At 44.7% G+C, this 21,253-nt stretch overlaps 1 protein-coding gene across 1 annotated transcript in view; it reads left to right on the top strand.

Annotated features, from left to right (window-relative positions):
• Positions 1-21,253, top strand: part of ATRNL1 (attractin like 1) — a 1,590,902-nt gene that overhangs the window by 929,460 nt on the left and 640,189 nt on the right. Inside the window, 1 exon segment of the mRNA XM_030202658.1 lies at positions 18,259-18,320. Coding sequence (XP_030058518.1) covers positions 18,259-18,320 — 62 coding nt within the window.

The following is a 21,253-nucleotide window of genomic DNA, read 5'->3' as shown; positions in this document are numbered from 1 at the left end:
ACAAGCTTGTATTCTATAACGGCAATCACACGTGTAATTTCCCATACAGAATTTGCACTTAGTGTGCAGTATTCCAGCACCTAACTTTAGGTGACCTGTAGAGAATTAACCCCTTAGGGCCCTGTTTACTAAGGTGTGTTAGTGTTTTTAGCGTGCCTACACTTAGTGTGCGCATTAACCATGTAGGCGCCTATAGGGATATTGTAGGCGCGTACATGGTTAACGCACATTAAAAACAGTAACCCTCCTATAACGCTGCTTAGTAAACAGGGCCCTTGCACTCACAGTCAGAATTCCTCCACCTCACACAGACCCGAGGCACCCAAATTACTACTACTACTATTTAGCATTTCTATAGCGCTACAAGGCATACGCAGCGCTGCACAAACATAGAAGAAAGACAGTCCCTGCTCAAAGAGCTTACAATCTAATAGACAAAAAATAAATAAAGTAATCAAATCAATTAATGTGAACGGGAAGGAAGAGAGGAGGGTAGGTGGAGGCGAGTGGTTACAAGTGGTTACGAGTCAAAAGCAATGTTAAAGAGGTGGGCTTTCAGTCTAGATTTAAAGGTGGCCAAATCTTCTCCCCTCTCTGTGCTCATAATGAAGGCGCACTCCACTCTGTTCCCCTGTACTCATACACGTCTCACATAACCCTGCACTTACAGGCCACCCAGCCATTATCCTTACAGTCCCACACTCATACACGTACTCACTCACTGAAACACGCCTTTCTGTTTGTTGGTCTGACTTGTCTTCCTCCATTCCTGAGCTCCCGGCAATTTATGATAGTGAGTGAGAAGGTGGGAGTTGTATTATATTGCTATTAGGATTAAGAGTTGATCAAGGAGAATCTTGGCCCCTGACAATAAAAGCCTAACAAGCCTCAAGCTTCGGAAGAGTTGGGGGGGCCAAGATTCTTCTTGATCAACTCTTAATCCTAACAGCAATACAATACAATACTATAAAAAACATTCCTACTATCCCACATGGTTGCAAGAAGCTGGCCATTTCCAGGGTAGACATCACGATCTAGAAAAACTACAAATTTCAGAATTCTAACTGATACATTTTAAGAGCAAGAACAATTTTTGTTTTGTTTTTTTTCTAAAGCCAATATAACTTCTTCAGTCGTACAAAAGAGTATGTGGGGGGGGGGGGGGGAATCAGATAGCAGCTCTGATATTTCTGTACCCCGAAACCCATCTTTAGGTGTCATAGAAGTGTCGCTCCTCCCCCCTTCCCCTCCCATGGACTGTGAGACCTGCTCCTACAGCGGTCCTCCACCATCGTGATAAGGAATTGGATTTTGAGGTCTCAAACCAGGGTTACCTACGTGGTAGCGTGCAGCAAGCAGTGTCACTGGACCAGCAGACTGCTGCTTCTCCCCACTATTTCAGTAAGGAAAGCTTCGCGTTGATTCATCTGCTTATAAATGCAAATATAAAATAATTCATAACCCAACCGTGAATAAAATATTTATGCTGCAAACATCTGTTTGTGCAGTTTCTTCCGTGCAACCCATATCTAGCACACACTTTTCTTAGGTTTCAGACCTCAGTTGGGGGAAACGTTGCTGTCTGCTTGTATAATACATTTTCTGTTACAGTTAATTATTTTCACGGTGAACGTGAGCTACCTTCAAAGGTGAAATCTCACAACTTGCCTCATTCACGAACATATGGCTGTAACATTGAATTTTAATTTGGCTGGTGGTAATAAAACTGCATCACCAAATTTATGTCCTTCTCAAAACAAACAATCTGTCGCTGTTAAATTACTTCTCGAAGTGTGTGGAAACTGCTGGAGATAAACAGGCTGAAATGCTGTCACCAGTGGCACGGTTTCTCTCATCGTGCCAGCAGGAATCTTTCTAGGTCGTGCTTTGCTTTGTCGGACCTACAGAAAAAGGTGTCGTGGCCCACGAACCTGCTGAATCACGTGGAGGGGCATAATCGAAAGGGGCGCCCAGGTTTTCCTGAGGACATCCTCGCAGGACGTCCCGGTGAAGGGGTGGGGAAACCGGTATTATCCTAACAAGATGGGTGTCCATCTTTCGTTTCGATAATACGGTCGGGGACGCCCAAATCGCAAAATTTAGGTCGACCTTAGAGATGGTTGTCCTTAGAGATGGTCATCCCCGATTTTTAGCGATAATGGAAACCGAGGACGCCCATCTCAGAAACGACCAAATCCAAGCCCCTTTGGTCGTGGGAGGATCCAGCATTCATAGTGCACTGGTCCCTCTGACATTCCAAGACACCAACAGGCCACCCTAGGGGGCACTGCAGTGGACTTCATAAATTGCTCCCAGATGCATAGCTGCCTTACCTTGTGTGCTGAGCCCCCCAAAACCCACTCCCCACAACTGTACACCACTACCATAGCCCTTATGGGTGAAGTGGGGGGCACCTACATGTGGTTACAGTGGGTTTGTGGTGGGTTTTGAAGGGCTCACATTTACCACCACAAGTGTAACAGGTGGGGGGGCCTGGGTCCGCCTGCCTGAAGTTCACTGCACCCACTAAAACTACTCCAGGGACCTGCATACTGCTGTCATGGAGCTGGGTATGATATTTGAGGCCAGCATACAGGCTTGCAAAAAATATTTTTAAAAACTTTTGGGGGTGGGAGGGGGTTAGTGACCACTGGGGGAGTAAGGGAAGGTCATCCCCGATTCCCTCCGGTGCTCATCTGGTCATTTAGGGCACAGATTTGTGGCTTGGTCATAAGAAAAAGAGGACCGGGTAAAGTCATCCAAGTATTCGTCAGGGACGCCCTTCTTTTTTCCATTATCGGTCGAGGACGCCCATGTATTAGGCACGCCCCAGTCCCGCCTTCGCTATGCCTCCGACATGCCCCCTTGAACTTTGGTCGTCCTCACGACGGAAAGCAGTTGAGGACGCCCAAAATTGGCTTTCAATTATGCCGATTTGGGCGACTGTGAGAAGGACGCCCATCTTCCAATTTGTGTCGAAAGATGGGCGCCCTTCTCTTTCAAAAATAAGCCTGCTGGTCTCCTCTTCAGCAGCTTTGGTGGTCTGTCAAATGATACCGTGGTCTTAGGCTTCCAGTTTTTTTTTTTTGTCCAGATCTAGAACAGCTCCTGGAAATAGCACAGACTATTTATTTATTAGGGATCCTTTTAAAAGGGTGTTAAGCCTTTTAATAAATGCAGGTGTGTAGTGGCTTTGGGTGTTCATAACGCACCCTTTGCAGTTACATGCTGCAACACGGAAGTGGCAAGTTATTAAATAGCATCTAAGTACACTTAGGTGTCTGACTTCTGTTTACCCCTATTTTGCTTCTTACCCACCATTTCCATAAGTACATAAGTATTGCCATACTGGGAAAGACCAAAGGTCCATCGAGCCCAGCATCCTGTTTCCAACAGTGGCCAATCCAGGTCACAGATACCCAGCAAGATCCAAAAAATGTACAAAACATTTTATACTGCTTATCCCAGAAATAGTGGATTTTCCCCAAGTCCATTTAATAACGGTCTATGGACTTTTCCTTTAGGAAGCCGTCAAAACCTTTTTAAAACTCTGCTAAGCTAACCGCCTTTACCACATTCTCTGGCAACGAATTCCAGAGTTTAATTATACGTTGAATGAAGAAAAGTTTTCTCCAATTCATTTTAAATTTACTACATTGTAGCTTCATCGCATGCCCCCTAGTCCTAGTAGTTTTGGAAAACGTGAACAGATGCTTCACATCTACCCATTTAGCTCCACTCATTATTTTATAGACCTCTATCATATCTCCCCTCAGTTGCCTTTTCTCCAAGCTGAGGACCCCTAGCCGCTTTAGCCTTTCCTCATAGGGAAGTCGCCCAATACCCTTTATCATTTTCGTCGCCCTTCTCTGCACCTTTTCTAATTCCATTATATCTTTTTTCAGATGCGGCGACTAGAATTGAACACAATATTCGAGGTGCGGTCGCACCATGGAGCAATACAGTCATTATAACATCCTCATTTTTGCTTTCCATTCCTTTCCTAATAATACCTAACATTCTATTTGCTTTCTTAGCCGCAGCAGCACACTGAGCAGAAGGTTTCAACGTATCATCAACGACGACACCTAGATCCATTTCCGAACCTATCTTTTGTTGTACTATATAAAATTAGGAGGAGTGTGTGTATAAGATTATGCCATCTTGTTGGGATGTATGCTTATACACACATATTGCCTTTTCAGCCTGTAAAAAAGCAATTGAAAAAAACCTTTATTAAATGACCTACTTAAAGCACACTGCTCCTGGCTCGTCAGTTATGAACACAAAACGGAAATGTTTGTTAAGCAATTCTGCTTAATCCTTGTCAGCCTCTACATGCACAGAAATGAGCCAATTAGTGGAAAAATTTATGCTGTTCAGCTTGTTCATGTTAATTCCTAAAAAATGTTAACGTGAGCCACTTGCTGCAAAGAGCTTAACTGTACCTGAGGCAGTTCCTTGATATTTGGGTGGTGCTGCCAGCAGAAAGATGACTGGCGCCCTCCTGCTGATAAATATTTGGGAGGTTGTTCCAGCATGGTGAGTGGGGTCGGAGTTGATCTAGGAGTCTGGAGGATCAACAGCCACAAAGGCCCAAATGAATTTTGAGGGAGGGGGTGGGAATCTGCATTAGGGCGGTATATACAGGGCTTTTTTTGAGGGGGTACTTGGGGGTACTGAGTACCGGCACCTTTTCCATTGTCTAATACAATTGACCCATGAAACCCAAGTTTTAATGAAAGAGCTCAGGCCCTACACACCAATTCTGCCTTGTCAAAGATTCTGTGACTGGTTGCAGGGGGCCTGGCTATTGTGGGGTGAGTCCCTCAGTGATCACTGCACTCCTGAAGGGTGGCCTGGCATTTGAGTACCGGCACCTTTTTTGCTAGAAACAATGCACTGGATATATATATCTAGGGGTCTTCAGTGGTAGACTACAACTTGCAAGGGGAGTCAAAGGGTCCAGGGCCTAGCTACTGTAATGAGGCTTGAGTTTGAGAGGATGGAGGAATGTGGATCCAGGGGTTCACTGCCTTAACTGAGCAGAAGAAGGTCCTGATGGAGTGCTTCAGCTCAGTGGGGGAAGGACTATTGAAGGCTCAGAGGAGATCAAAGTGGGAAGGTCATCCTCTTCCTACTAATTGCCTGTTTCACTTTGAGCCAATTAGCTTAGGAAATACTTTGAATGCAGCCTGAAATTTACACATCATTAGTTGTACACTGGATGGAAAATCCTCATATAAAGCTAGTGTTAAAACTGGCAGGTAACTGCTATCATGGCCGTTTTACATAGATTCTTAAATGCAAGCAACAAAACCCGTTTCATAAAAAATGAAACGGGCCCTAGGAAGGCTCTCCTCTTAGCGATTTCTCCTCTCTCCTTGGCCCTCCCCTCCGTGTCCAGCGATTCTCCCCTCCCATCCATGGCCAGTGACTCTGTCCTTCCTTCCACCCTGCCTTTAAGCTATTCGTCTGACCTCAGGTCAGCAGCGGCAGGCTGGGCTCGCCAGGGGCGTAGCCAGACTTGCGTGGGAGAGGGGGTCCACAGCTCGAGGGGAGGGGGCACATTTTAGCCCCCCCTGCCGCCGCCCCCCTCCCGCCGCCATTGTCGCCCCCGTCTCTGCCGACCCCCCTCCCGCTGCGAACCCGCCGCCGCCTACCTTCCGTTTTGCTGGCGGGGGAACCCACTCCCCGCCAGCCGACGTCCTCTCCCGTAAAACGCAGCGGCACTGACGTCAGCATGCAAGGAAGAAGACTTTTCTCTGCCAGTGCCGCTGCGTTCTACGTGAGAGGACGTCGGCTGGCGGGGAGTGGGGTCCCCCGCCAGCAAAACGGAAGGAAGGCGGGGGTGGGTTCGCCGGGAGGGGGGTCCCCACTGAAATCTACTGGGGCCCAGGCCCCCTCAGGTCCCACGTAGCTACGCCACTGGGGCTCGCGTCGCTTCCAGCCTTCCCTTGCCTTCCCTCTCAGTGTCCTGCCCTCCTCTGACATCATTTTGTCTTTATGCGAGGGCGGGACACTGAGAGGGAAAGGAACGCTGGAGGCGAGCTGACGTCAGCATGCTGTTATGAACCCAGCCAGCCAGCCATCCAGGGAAGCAGAGTTCTCTGGTCATGATTTGAGCTCCTTTTTTTTCAGTAATTTTGTAAAGTCTGTGATGTCAGTGGGGTCAGTATTCAAAGCCAGTTAATCGCGTAGGATAGCCTCTTGCCCGGATAACTGGTGCTGAGTGGGCCCTGAGGGGAATATTCAGTGGCACTTATCCAGGATAATGCTACTGAATATCCCTTGTAACCGCTAAAGCTGAAACCAACTGTTGTGTAGGTGGTCCAAGGGCGGAGTCAGCATTATTTTGTGGGCGGTCCAAGGGCGGAGTCAGCATTGCTGTGTGGGCGGTCCAAGGACAGAGTCAGCAGTTAACTGTATAAGTCCCAATATTCATTTATTTTATTTATTTGTTGCATTTGTATCCCACATTTTCCCACCTCTTTGCAGGCTCAATGTGGCTTACAATACATCATGAATAGTGGAAATAAGAAGAGAGTAGACATTTGGTATTACAGAAGGATTTGGGGTTACATGATAATGATAAACATGATAGTAATATAACAAGAAAACATTATAAACATGATGGTAATATAGCAAGAGAACATAATAAAACAATTTTGGTTACATGTGGGAGAGTTCACATGTGTTGATCTTTGTGGTATGTCCTGTCAAAGAGATGGGTCTTCAGTAGCTTGCGGAAGTCGGTCAGTTCATAGATCGTTTTTAGGTTGCGCGGCAGTGCGTTCCAGAATTGTGTGCTCAAATAGGAAAAAGTTGATGCGTGCGTTAGTTTGTATTTTAGACCTTTACAATTGGGGAAATGAAGATTAAGGAATGTTCGAGATGATTTCCTAGCATTCCTGGGTGGTAAGTCTATCAGGTCTGACATGTAGGCTGGGGCATCGCCATGAATGATTTTATGAACTAGGCTACATATTTTGAACGTGATGCGTTCTTTGAGTGGGAGCCAATGGAACTTTTCTCGTAGGGGTTTAGCACTTTCATATTTTGATTTTCCGAATATGAGTCTAGCTGCAGTGTTCTGGGCTGTCTGGAGTTTTTTGAGTATTTGCTCTTTACAGCCGGAGTAGAGTGCATTACAATAGTCTAGATGACTGAGTACCAATGATTGTACCAGATTGCGGAAGACGGTCCTTGGGAAGAATGGTCTTACTCTTTTTAATTTCCACATTGAGTGAAACATCTTTTTGGTTGTCTTTTTTGCATGACTCTCAAGTGTTAGGTGTCGATCTATGGTAACTCCAAGAATCTATTAACCGGTTACGTTAACCAGCTAAAAAAGACCACATAAATAGCTGGTTTAACAACCGGTTAAGGGCTGAATATCAGCACTTATCCGGTTAAGTGCTGTCCATCCACAAATACCCAGCAATGCCAGTACTCAGATATGGCCCCAGCATAATTTTGGCAGTGGTGGTCAGCATTTACAACAAAGCTGCCACTGGCTGAAATTTTGCTCTTGAACATGCTAAAAATTTCTAGGGATTAGTTAAATGAAAAATGTACAAATCTAAAATAAAAATTCAGCTTTCTCAATTGTGCATATATTCTCTGCAATTCAGTAGGAATGCATGTAAATATCTTTTTGTGAGTGTGTATGAGGGGAAGGGGGGAGGGAGAAGTGGAAAGTTGGCCCAGAAATTGCTTCTCTGGGCCTTCAAATCAGTGTAAAACAGTCTCTGATGGGGTTCGTTGCCAGGAACTAATGTTCAGAGCTGCCAGGGATGGGGAGGGGGATTCCCAACTTTATTACACCTCTCCATTTCCACCCCTAATCTAGCCCAACCATTTTACCCCAAAAGTAAAGCTACAACATGTTATTTCGCTTTTTAGGAAGTTAAGGTGCTCAGTTTTAAAGCACGTAGTAAGAAATGAAACTTTGTGACAGTCTGTGTACTTTGAAAATGAGCCTCTTAGCCTATCTACGGCCTGGCCTGCTTGCAAGACATCCAAGGAGCATCAGTTTTCATAAGAGTATCAATATCTGAGCTACAGTCGACTCTAACAGTCCATCAAAGCCAATGCTTCCCAATCGTCTTGTGGCTGTGACCCCATGATTGCAGTAAAATAAAATGTTGTGATCCCTCCTCACCCCTGGAAATGTACCTATGGAGAGCACACCTAGCATGACCCCAAAGGCAGGTTTTGTGACCCCATTTGGAGTCCTGACCCAAATTTTGAGAAGGTATTACTTACACCATTTAAGTAATTAGGCTAATCACTCTTGTGGATGGTGCTCAATACCATCCCTTGGTATAATCCTTTTTTCTCCATGTATTCATGTGGGGTTGGGATTTGGATTTAGCTCACACCTTCTTCAGAAGTAGTTTTGGGGGAGTTACGGTCACATACTTCTCCCTGCGCATTAGAAACCAGCCTTCCCTCGCCTACTTTAAGCAAGCTCTGAAAACCTACTTGTTTTTCTTCTCTTTCCCAATTTCTTCCTAAATTTCCCTTCCTAGGGCTGGTGTTAGGCAGGGGCAGTCGCACTCGCACAGGGCCCCGCTCTCCTAGGGGCCCCACATCTCTGGCACATGTGCCCTCCTGTCTCAGAACACCTCCCTGCTCTGTACCTTAATGTGCATCCGCATTTCAGTAGAGAGCGGCAGCGATTTTCATATTCTTATCAGCTGCTGAGCCCAGAGCCTCCTTGCTGCTGTGTCCCGCCCCCTTTTGATGTCACTTCCTGCTTCCGCAAGGGCAGGATGCAGCAAGGAGGAGACTGTAGGCTCGGCAGCTGATGGGATATGAAAACCGTTGCCGCTTATGGTGGCGGGCTGGGGGGTGGGCGCAGGGCCCACTGAACTGGTCTGCCCAGGGCCCCGCAATTGCTAAGACCGGCCCTGTCCCCTCCTGCTCCTTTCTGCTTTTCTGTCTTTGAATTTTTGCTTTTATCTTGTTAACCCCCCAAATTCTATATATTGTGCTGAGATTTCACACGGAAATCGAAGCGTATTCCATAACAATGCGCATAACCTAATTGGTTAAGAAGCCAATCGGTACTGGTAATTGCCAATTAACAAGCAGTTATTGACACTAGTTGGCTTTAATTAGAATTTATGCGGGGAACTGTCTAAGCGTATTCTGTAATGTGCTGCATGTAAATTCGAAATCACATAGTTAAAAAGTGGGCCTGGCTATGGGCGGGTCATGGGCATTTCTAGAATCTATGTGTGTTGTTATAGAATACACCCGGTCCGCGCCTAATTTGGGCATTGACATTTACACCAGGTTATACTTGGCATAACTGCCCACGACTAAATTTAGTCAATGCGGACCGACGCTTGCCATATTCTATAAACTGCATAGAAATTTAGGCTTATTCTATAAAGTACGCCTAAATTAAGGTGTACTTTGTACAATGCACTTAGGTGAATTTAATTTTGGCGCCAAATTTGTAGGAGTGATATATAGAAGCTAGTCTTTTTATGCCTTTGTGTAGGCCCCAACGGTATATCAAATGTGCTCAAATACATAAATGAATTAATAGGTATTTTCATGCCCCTTGAGGTCTTCACCTTCCATTGCCTCGGGTATAAACTTTGATGGTAAGTGAATTGCCCAAGGTCACAAGGCATTAATTTATTGAGGGAATTGTACTATTGATGAGGATACACTGAATAGTGAGTCAGGAAACAGCACGGAATCTGAGTCCTATCTTAGCTCAGCCTTTCCAGTGTTACTTTGACTTACAGCAATCATTATAATGGTATTTCTGTCTTGGTTTTGGAAGTGATTAGGCAATCTGTGTGGAGCCCTTTTACTGAGCTGCGGTAAAAAGTGGCCTGCCTTAATTTGCATGCGTGAAATTAGGGGAAAGGAAATGGGACTTGATATACTGCCTTTCTGTGGCTTTTGTAACTACATTCAAAGCGGTTTACATAGTATAAACAGGTGCTTATTTGTACCTGGGCCAATGGAGGGTTAAGTGACTTGCCCAGAGTCACAGGGAGCTGCAGTGGGAATTGAACCCAGATCATCAGGATCAAAGTCCACTGCACTAACCACTAGGCTACTCCTCCACTAGTAACATTCCATGTAGAATCTCAAATAGTAGCAACAGAACCTCAACTAGGGAAAGGGAAATGGGACTTGATATAGTGGCTTTCTCTGGTTTTTGCAATTACATTCAAAGTGGTTTACATAGTATATACAAATACTTATTAGTACCTAGGGCAATGGAGGGTTAAGTGACTTGCCCAGAATCACAAGGAGCTGCAGTGGGAATCGAACCCAGTTCCCCAGGATCAGAGTCCGCTGCACTAATCACTAGGGAACTCCTCCATTTTTTTACGGCGACGGGTGAAAAGGCCAGTAAATGTCCGTGAGCCAATGTTAAAAGTAGCAGGCAGCTAGTTACTGCCTGAGCCCTTAACTGTGCTACTGCTATGGTAAACAGACAGCATGCGGCAATGTGGTGTTGCTGACGATTACTGCTGGGAACGCCCCCGTAGTAGAAAATAGAAAATTATTTTCTACCACAGGAAACAGCACGCGCTAACTTCAAAACAACGCTACCCCGGCGGTAGTGTCAATTTAGCACTCGCTACCCGCACATTAGCCCTATCTTGGCATAGTAAAAGGGTGCCTTTGTTAGGGTCCAGTTTTCATAAAAGACAGTGGTCATATATTGTTTAATTGTTATTGCTTAAGAGACATAAGTATTGCCATACTGGGACAGACCAAAGAGCCATCAAGCCCAGCATCCTGTTTCCAACAGTGGCCAATCCAGGTCACAATTACCTGGCAGAAACCCAAAGAGTAGCAAGATTCTAGAATTCTAAAGAATAACAAGATTCCATGCAGAATTTCAAAGTGTAGCAACATTCCATGTAGAACCACAAAGAGTCGCAAGATTCCATTCAGAATCCCAAGTACATAAGTATTGCCTTACTGGGACAGACCAAAGGTCCATCAAGCCCAGCATCCTGTTTCCAACAGTGGCCAATCCAGGTCACAAATACCTGGCAAGATCCCAAAAAAGTTCAATACATTTTATGCTGCTTATCCTAGAAATAAAGCAGTGGATTTTCTCCAAGTCATTTTAATAATGGTCTATGGATTTTTCTTTTAGGAAGCCGTCCAAACCTTTTTTTAAACTCCGCTAAACTAACCGCCTTTACCACATTCTCTGGCAATGAATTCCAGAGTTTAATTACACATTGAGTGAAGAAACATTTTCTCCAATTCGTTTTAAATTTACTACATTGTAGCTTCATCGCATGCCCCCTAGTCCTAGTATTTTTGGAAAGCGTAAACAGATGCTTCACATTTACCCGTTCAACTCCACTCATTATTTTATAGACCTCTATAATATCTCCTCTCAGCCGCCTTTTCTCCAAGCTGAAGAGCCCTAGCCGCTTTACCCTTTCCTCATAGGGAAGTCGTCTCATCCCCTTTATCACTTTCATCGCCCTTCTCTGCACCTTTTCTAATTCCATCTTTTCTTAATTACATGCACCATCACCATAAAATAAGGAGCAATAAATTGAAAATATTTTTTTTCTTACATCCATCATAGGTATGGCAAAAAAGCATCAACCCAATGCATTTATTTTACAGATTTTCTCAGCCATACTCATCGTATTTGTGGAAACAAAAACAGGATAAATGTTTATACAACATGCACTGAAAAGAAATAGAAAAGCTGTTAGTTGTGGAAGTGACATGGTAAAACTGGAGAAAAATGATGCCCTTGACCTCTGCTGGAAGACCTTTCTTTGCAGAAGTTATCAGTGTATCATTTGTAATTGTAGTTATCGATTATGAGAAACTTTCCTAGCCAAGAAACGTTTGAGGATGACACTGGGAGAGAAAGTAATAGGCATAAAGCAGAGTGCCAAGCTTCAGGTTTTCATGCTGTCACTGTTTTAGCTGAATTTGGTTGGGAAATTTAAAAAAAAATCCAAATTGCTTCTGTTCTGTGTTTTGTTACACCTTGCTTGAATGACTTGTTTGCTGCAAACATTATTGGACAGGGTTTGAGAATGGAAAAATTATTTATCATTTTTCCACATTGATCCCCGGATTCCAGCTATGTCGCGTTGAGCTTCATGTGCAAATTCGGACATGCATCCAGTTTGCACGCAACTCGATTAATGAGCCAATCGGTGCCGATAATTGGGCAATAACAAGCAATTATCAGCACTAATTAGTACATAAGTACATAAGTAATGCCACACTGGGAAAAGACCAAGGGTCCATTGAGCCCAGCATCCTGTCCACGACAGCGGCCAATCCAGGCCAAGGGCACCTGGCAAGCTTCCCAATTGGCAATAATTAGAATTTATGCGCACGCCTTTTTAGGCGTATTCTATAAAGAGGTGTGCGCATAAATTCTAGTGCACGGATCTGAAAGGGGGCATGGCCATAGGAGGGGCATTCTTAAAATTTATGTGCATCATTATAGAATTAGCGGGATCCACGCCTAATTTACGCAAGGGGATTTACACCAGGTTTTCATCGGTGTAAATAGTCACACCTAAATGTAGTCACAGGTTCTGGCAGTAAGTGCTATTCTTTAACCTGCGCCTAACATAAGTTTGAGTTATAGAATGGCGCTGATAGTTACTTTTTTCAGCACCAATTTTTTAGACGCAGTTTATAGAATCTAGTCCTAATTGCGTTTTGAAAAAGATAAAATGAATAAAGCTCTTAGGTTTCCTTTTACTAAGGTGCACTGAAAAATGGCCTGCGGTAGTGTAGGTTTGTGTTTTGGCTGTGTGCAGGATCACCTTTCAGGGCATCTGCAAAAAATGCCTTTTTAGGAGGGGGGTGAAAGTGGACGTGCCACAAAGTGAAAATTGACATACGTCCATTTTGGGTCTGAGACTTTACCGCCAGCCATTGACTTAGCGGTAAAGTCTCATGCGTTATCCAGGTGGTAATGCTCAACGTGCCAAGGCTAATATTCAGTGATTTGAGCGGGTAAGAGGCTCTCCTGTCCGCTTAAGCAGCTTCCTGCCACCTAACCAGGGATATTTAGCTGCACTTATCTGGAGAGTGCCACTGAATATCCCCTGAGACCGCCCAAATAAAAAGTAGGCGGGTCAGTGGCGGCGCAGGGGGGGGGATCCCCAGGTTATGCGGGTGCCAGCAATATTCAGTGACAGCACCTGCATAGCTCCGTGGTTAGGTGGCAGGAGGTCTTGTGGGAGGAGTCTTCTTGATGCAGGCTTGGGAGGGAAGGAGGGGACATTGGCATGGGGAAGAGGCAAGATGGGGCTTGGGGGAGCTGTTTTTTTTGTTTTGTTTTTTTTAATGAAACAGTGTTATGCGGGTCCTGGCCCGATATTCATCCAGGGAAGCATATGTAATCGTCATTGATCCAGTTATGCAAGTGTCCAAACTTATATGGAGGGGCATAATCGAACACGAACGCCCATTTGTAAAAACGTCCATCTCCGAGAACGGGTCTGTGAAGGGGCGGGCCGAACTGTATTTTCGAAAAAAATGGACGTCCATCATTTTTTTCGAAAATAAATTGGATTAGGGCGTTTTTTGAGCTGGGCGTTTTTGTTTTTTAGCGATAATCGAAACCGAAGCGTCCCAGCTCAAAAACGACCAAATCCAAGGCATTTGGTCGTGGGAGGGGCCAGCATTCGTAGTGCACTGGTCCCCCTGAGATGCCTCTATGCCAGCCTCAAATATCATACCTAGCTCCATGACAGTAGTATGCAGGTCCCGAGAGCAATTTTACTTTAGTTAGTGCTGTGCGGGACCCATGCAGAGAGGAAAAATCGGAAGAAAAAAAAAAAAAACAAGCAACTGCAGTCAGGGACGTCTAAATTACCAGGATAGTAAAAGGGGGAATTGAACCAGCAACCTTTTGATTACAAGCTCAGTGCTCTAGCCAGTGCACCACTGATTAGACGTCCTTCCCTTTCCATTAAGTCTCTCCAAGTTTCTGTCAGCCAATCACAGCTCATTTAGCTGACATCTGTGTCATACTGCTGTCATGGAGCTGGGGATGACATTTGAGGCTGGCTTACAAGTTGGGAAAAAAGTGTTTAACATTCGTTTTTTTTTTGTGGGAGGGGTTAGTGACCACTGGGGGAGTCAGGGGAGGTCATCCCCGGTTCCCTCCGGTGGTCATCTGGTCATTTAGGGCACTTTTTTGGGACCTGTTCGTGAAAAAAACGGGTCCAACAAAAGTGACCTAAATTCTCTCTGAAAACGCCTTTCTTTTTTCCATTATCGGCCGAGCACGCACATCTCTGCTCAGCCGATAACCACGCCTCAGTCCCGCCTTCACCACGCCTCCGACACGCCCCCGTCAACTTTATGCGTTCCTGCGACGGAGTGCAGTTTTGAAACGCCCAAAATCGGCTTTCGATTATACCGATTTGGGCACCCACAAGAGAAAGACGTCCATCTCCCGATTTAGGTCGGAATTTGGGCGTTTTTCTCTTTCGAAAATAAGCCTCATAGTAAAACTATCAAAAACTTAGCTTTATTTAAGATTCTTCTTAATCTTTCTCTCTTTTTCTTTTTTCTTCAAATATTTCAAGCAGGAGACATATCACATGTGGAGTAAGGTTTTTTTTTCTATGTTGAGATCATTTTTACCTCCTCCTGGCTGAGTATGAACTGTGCTTTGGATTGAATGTTGCACACAAACGCGTATAAATGTACTGTTTTCACCCAAAGAATCTTAACAAATCTTACTGCAAAAATCTCTTGCCTAATAAAACATGTTTTATTATCACATTAAAATTAATGAATGTTTATGGAGACGGCAGATCCTGTCCTTAATGAGGCATATCAGAACAGGGGCTGGCAAGCTAGGAAAGTCACAGGGCAGAGCTGAACCTAAGCACCAAGAACAATCCAGGTCAAACCATGGGTTCAGGAGCTACCGGTGACGCTACTCCATAATCTCAGAGCACTGCCGTTTCACAGGATCAGGTCCATAGGGAATACACACTGATTGAACGTCCATGCCATGATCAAAATAAAAAAAAAAAACAGCAGTTAACTCAAAGCATAAATTGAGTAGTTACAGCATTGTAGAATTGAGTTTTTAGACAGTTAATAAGTTTTTAATGTAAAAAAAAATCACTCAATTTTAATAATTCCTAGCAAAAGGTTTTTTAAAAAAAATATTGCATTACATTTTGGAATAAATTCTATCCATGGTACCAAAAAACCCCCGCTCAGTATTATTCTATAAACCATACTTAAAGTTAGAATAGTGCTTACGCCCAGGAACCATAACTACATTTAGGCATGGCCATTTACATCAATAGAAGCATGGTGCAAATGCTCATTCGGATCCCACCTTATTCTATTGCCCCCGCTACCCCATGACCTTCTCATTTTCATGCCCCCTTTTGTAATTTGCATGGATTTACGCACATATAAATTTATACATATACATTTTAAGTAATTCCAATTAGTGCCAATAATTGCCTGTTAAAAATCAATCAGCACTAATTAGCCCATTATTCAATTAAATTGTGCGCGTAAATTGGGTGAATGCTCAAATTTGTGTGTGCAATTTTTAGTGCTTTCTACCTCACAGGGCCGGATCATAGCAAGGATAAACCTCCGTGGTTCAACAAGCAATTAGTAATATTTATGTTCATGTACCCTCGGGCTTTGCTCTAGTCATATACTCGGAGCTTCCCTCAGCCATACAGTATGACTTGTACTCACTGTTATGGTAATTCTCAGCCAGATCACCACAGCTCCATATACAGTCGGGCAGGTCACACTCTGAGCTCCTGCTCTCTGTGTCGAGACCTTCTGCCTCTTGAGACCTCTCTTGCCATTGGATTACTAACATGCTTTATATCCGAACCGAGAACACTCTTAATTTATATATCAAGTAGAGCATGAAGGTGAAACTTGCGAGGTATTTGTATAACCCAGGACCAGGACTTCTCAAATCTATCTTTGTAACCTCGTAGATGACGATAAGGAAAGCTTAATAGGCATCAGATTTGGGGGGGGGGGGGCTGCCCCCACTCCAAAAAAGCCGCTAGTGCTTATGCTGAATTGGTCCCCTTTCCGCACTAATAATATGAATTCCTTCCCTTTTGATTCTCCCCCCCCCCCCCCCCCCCCCCGGCATGGTAAGCATGCAAACTACCCCTATGTTGCCCAACCAATAAAGATAATGACAAAAATACATAAAGAGAGAAATATGGACCATCACTATGTTCCTTATGTTAGCAGGTGTTGTTCACCACCGTTATCATCATCAATTTCAATTAGTGAGTCAAAAATGTGCAGCAGAAATTTAATAAAGGTACCTCCACCCTCCAGAATAAATACATCATTTCAAAAATTCTCATACAATACAGAGGAACAAAAATTTTAACCTATCCTTCAAGATCTAGTACTTTGAATAACGTTGGGTTCTGGGTTCAGTTGATGGCACCCTCATCCTCCCCGTTTCATCTGCCCGCAACCTCGGAGTCATCTTCGACTCCTCCCTCTCCTTCTCTGCGCATATCCAGCAGATAGCCAAGACCTGTCGCTTCTTTCTCTTTAACATCAGCAACATTCGCCCTTTCCTCTCTGAGCACACCACCCGTACTCTCGTCCACGCTCTCATTACCTCTAGCCTTGACTACTGCAACCTACTCCTTACTGGCCTCCCACTTAGCCATCTATCCCCCCTTCAGTGCGTTCAGAACTCTGCTGCACGTCTTATATTCCGCCTGAACCGATATACTCATATCACCCCTCTCCTCAGGTCACTTCACTGGCTTCCAATCAGATACCGCATACAGTTCAAGCTTCTCCTTCTTACCTACAAATGCACTCAGTCTGCAGCCCCTCATTACCCCTTACGTTCCCGCCCGTAACCTCTGCTCACAGGACAAATCCCTCCTCTCAGTACCCTTCTCCACCACTGCCAACTCCAGGCTCCGCTCATTCTGCCTCGCCTCACCCTATGCTTGGAATCAACTTCCTGAGCCCTTACGCCAAGCCCCCTCCCTACCCATCTTCAAATCCTTGCTCAAAGCCCACCTCTTCAATGTTGCTTTCGGCACCTAACCTTTATACCTTTCAGGAAATCTAGACTGCCCCTATTTGACTGACTGTACATTTGTCCTTTAGATTGTAAGCTCCTTTGAGCAGGGACTGCCCTTCTATGTTAAATTGTACAGCGCTGCGTAACCCTAGTAGCACTTTAGAAATGTCAAGTAGTAGTAGTAGTAGTTCTGGGGCAAAGGTTTTGAGGCTGGTGTCTCAACTTTGGTTAGATTGTTTTCTGTTTGTTTTTTCTGCATGACATTTCTTAGAACACATTGGTTAAAAGCTTAATGGATCAGGTGGACTGGGAGGGACCCACTTGGATTTGACTGACTGGAGTGGAGGAGTGGCCTAGTGGTTAGAGCACTGGTCTTGCAATCCAGAGGTGGTCGGTTCAAATCCCACTGCTGCTCCTTGTGATCTTGGGCAAGTCACTTAACCCTCCATTGCCTCAGGTCCAAAATTAGATTGTGAGCCATCCAGAGTACCTGAATGTAACTCATCTTCAGCTACTACTGAAAAAGGTGTGAGCAAAATCTAAAATAAAAAATGCTGTAGCATCTGAAATGATACCATGTGTCATAAAGTTTCTGCATCAGGGGTATCACACCCAAAGCAAGGTCCGGTCCATTCAGCCTCCAAACTTATAAGACATTCTATTACCCAGGCCCACACAAATGCACTGTGAATATGCTGAATAGCCAAATGCTGTCAGATCATCAAAAGAGGGGTCCCTTTTACTAAGTCATGTAGGCGCATACACGTGTCAATTTTGAACTACTGCCCATCTACCGCATGACCCGGGTAGTAATTTCATTTTTTTTTAAAAACACTTCCACTACATGTGCCGGAAAATTTTCCATTGCGCGGCGCTAACCGGGCAGTGATTGGCATTCTACATGCGCTGACGATTACCGCCCGGTTAATGTGTGAGACCTTACCGCTAAGTCATTGGGTGGCGGTAAGGTCTCAGGCCCAAAATGGACGTGTGCCAATTTTCATTTTGCCACCCCCCCCCCTCCCAAAGACCTGCTGAAAAATGGACCTGCGTGTGTCCAATACACCAGCACAGACCATTTTTCGGTGCACCTTAGTAAAAGGACCCCCAGGTTTGTGAAGCTCTTTCTTAGAGTATGTAGAAGCATTATGAGATCCTGTATTTCCCATAATTTATAATTCTTTAATTGTTTTAATTTGCAGATTGCCTTCTCGCAGCACAACACGATCATGGATCTCGTGCAGTTTTTTGTCACCTTTTTCAGGTATGTGCCTTATTCTGCTCCATGGAGTTCCTGTGGCCTTGCATTGTTTATTTTTCACCAGTGTTCTGTGATGCTTTCTCTTGGAATAGGGGTGATAGTTGCATTATGAGGGGAAGTTATCAAACTGCGTTAGAGCCTAAAGTCGTATTAGTTGTCTCTTAATTAATGCAGATTAAATGGCCCCAATGCTGCCTGACAAAAAATAATGTGGCGATATTTAAATCGTCGTGGATTAAGTGGTAATGAAATGAAAAACATGCATTACTATACAAATACCCTAGTATTGCTTGTGGTGATACATCATGTCACATTAGGGCCTAAAAATCATGGTAAAATAACCTGAGAGATTTCACCGCAGGATTTCCCCCCCCTTCCCGGCTCAAAGCCCTTCTCCCCCACATGTTAAAAGCCCCCACCCTTCACCTCAAAGGTAGCCCTTGTCCCCTCAAAAGGCTACCCTGACATCATTGGTGGTCGGAGGGGGTCTTTGGGCAGGAGCGATACCCCGAGGCTCCTGCCCAGTCTGGAACTGGCCACAAAATGGTGCCCCTAGAGGTGGTCACACAAAACCACCACTAGGAACGCCATATTGCAGCAGGCGCTGGACTAGGCAGGAATGAAGACCCCTCCCCTCCCAAATACCCTTATTTGGACCACCAATGATTTCAAAGTAGCCCTTTGTGGGGGCAATGGCTATCTTTGAGGTTAGATAGGGGGACGGGACTTGAATTTGTGAGGGGTGGGTGGGGATCGAGCCGAGCAGGGGGAACTCTGCTTTGCCAGCCTGAGATCATCAGGTTCCAACCCTGTGGCCCAACGCTCCCTGGCCATGGGAAGGAGACTCACAAGCAGTGTTCTTCTCTTAACGTGAGATTCAGCAATCTACAGGACAGGGATAGTGCAGTTTGCTGAATCTAGCAGTATATCAAGGTATGGTAAAAGGCAATCTTTTACCACACCTGAATGAATTTCCTGCTATGTTTCTTGAGCAAATAAGTGTGTGTGGTGTGCTGAGATACAATTTGGAAGAAAAGAATCTTCTCTTTCCATATTATTACATATGATCCTGGTAACATTTTACAGTATTAGTTGCAGTGCGTTTTTTTCTAGCAAAAAAAGGTGCCGGTACTGAAATGCCAGGCCACCCTTCAGGAGTGGGGTGATCACTGAGGGACCCACCCCACAATAGTCAGGCCCCCTGCAACCAGTCACAGAATCTATGACAAGGCAGAATTGGTGTGTAGAGCCTGAGCTCTTTCATTAAAACTTGGGGACCAGGGGTCAATTTTAGCAGACAATGGAAAAGGTGTCAGTACTGAGTACCCCCAAGTACTCCCTCAAAAAAAAAATAATTAGTTGTTTCTTTAGTTCTTGGGCGAACTGTTTTGGACAAACTACATGTGAATATAGAAACGGTGCATCCCATTTTTGTGTAGAAACTCTTTTTTCTTGTAATAATATTAATGGAATTCACTTGGAGAAAGGAAAGGTGAGTAGCGGAGTGCCTCAAGGTTTGGTGCTGTGCCGGTAGTTTTGATTCGACCGCATGCCATTTCTGGGGGGGGGGGGGACCCCGGAAATGGTTAGCGTGGCGGTAACCCGGCGGTAATCGGGCATCGCTGGTTATTTAGGGAGACCTTACCACCATCTCAGTGGGTGGCGGTAAGGTCTCCCCGCTGCATGGCCACGCGGTAAGAGTATTTTGGGGGGGTGCTTTTACTGGCTATGGAAAAACGGCCCCTGGCAAGCAGGAAAAATGGCCCCTGCCACTACCGCAGGGCCTTTTTTCCGGAAGCTTAGTAAAAGGACCCCTTAATGCACAATGACACTTTACCATGGTCCTTAAGTATCTTAATTACTCAAAATATAACAAAAATCAAGCTTGTATAATAGCATAGGTTGACAACGTAAAAAACTGAAAAAACAACGAAAAAGACCTCAGGAAATGGTGACCACCAGCTACAAAGCTGGAATGGCTGGATCTCACCGATCACAGTTCTTCTCTGTAATCATTGGTTATAAAAACCTCCAAACCACCCTACGTGTGGTTGTGCAAATCATTTTTTTTTTGTTTTCTTATTGCATTGTGTAAAAGACAAAAAAAGGAAAAACATCCAATCAGCAAACACTCCCCACCGCAATGCTGTAGCCATAGTTTATGAGTTCAGCTTAACTGACTGAGTTTGGCTGCGTGCAACTGTCCCAGGAAGGCATCCAGACCCGACGGACCCTTTTCACCGTGGGGCTTCTTCAGGGGATATTGGATACCAAACTCCTACGTGCAGATTATAACTCAGCAGTGGCGCTGTAGGGGAACAAAAGAAATACAAAAAATCACCACCAGAACTATCGTATAGTGCCACCCATGCCAAAAGTAAAAATAAATAAAAATAAAAAGCTGGATGAACCAACCTCAACAGGTGCTTGGTACTTTGATTCTTACACAGGGAGCCCAGAGAAATGGCGTCTGTTATATACCGAACGTCCGCACATGCGTACTGAACAACCTGTCAGGTACCCAACAGCTGATCTTGACAACCGTCCGCCCGCCTTACAAATAGTAATATGTAATAATGCCCACCAGGATCCAATAGAGGAAAAATGTCCGACAAAGTGTGAAAGAAAAAGGAAAAATAATAATCAAAACAGTGGACAGTCCACGTATTCACATATGTGTGACAACACTCCGTCAAAAAAATGCTCCATCAAAAAATTGCTGACCAGTCAATCTTCGCATTGAGGCCACGCGGTTCTACAGATTTGAGCTGAAATATCCAGCATTCTTCCAACTGTAGCTATCTCCTGTCAATGTTGCCTCCCCGCTGTCCACTACTCTGACAGTAAAATCATCTAGAGAATGTGAACGTTGTGAACAATGAGACAGTAATGGTGCACCTGCCCTCTGGTGCAAAATGCTTTGCCTGTGTTTATTA

Source organism: Microcaecilia unicolor, chromosome 5 (assembly GCF_901765095.1).
Source record: "Microcaecilia unicolor chromosome 5, aMicUni1.1, whole genome shotgun sequence".
Classification (NCBI taxonomy): domain Eukaryota; kingdom Metazoa; phylum Chordata; class Amphibia; order Gymnophiona; family Siphonopidae; genus Microcaecilia; species Microcaecilia unicolor.
This window is presented reverse-complemented; position numbering and strand designations above follow the sequence as displayed.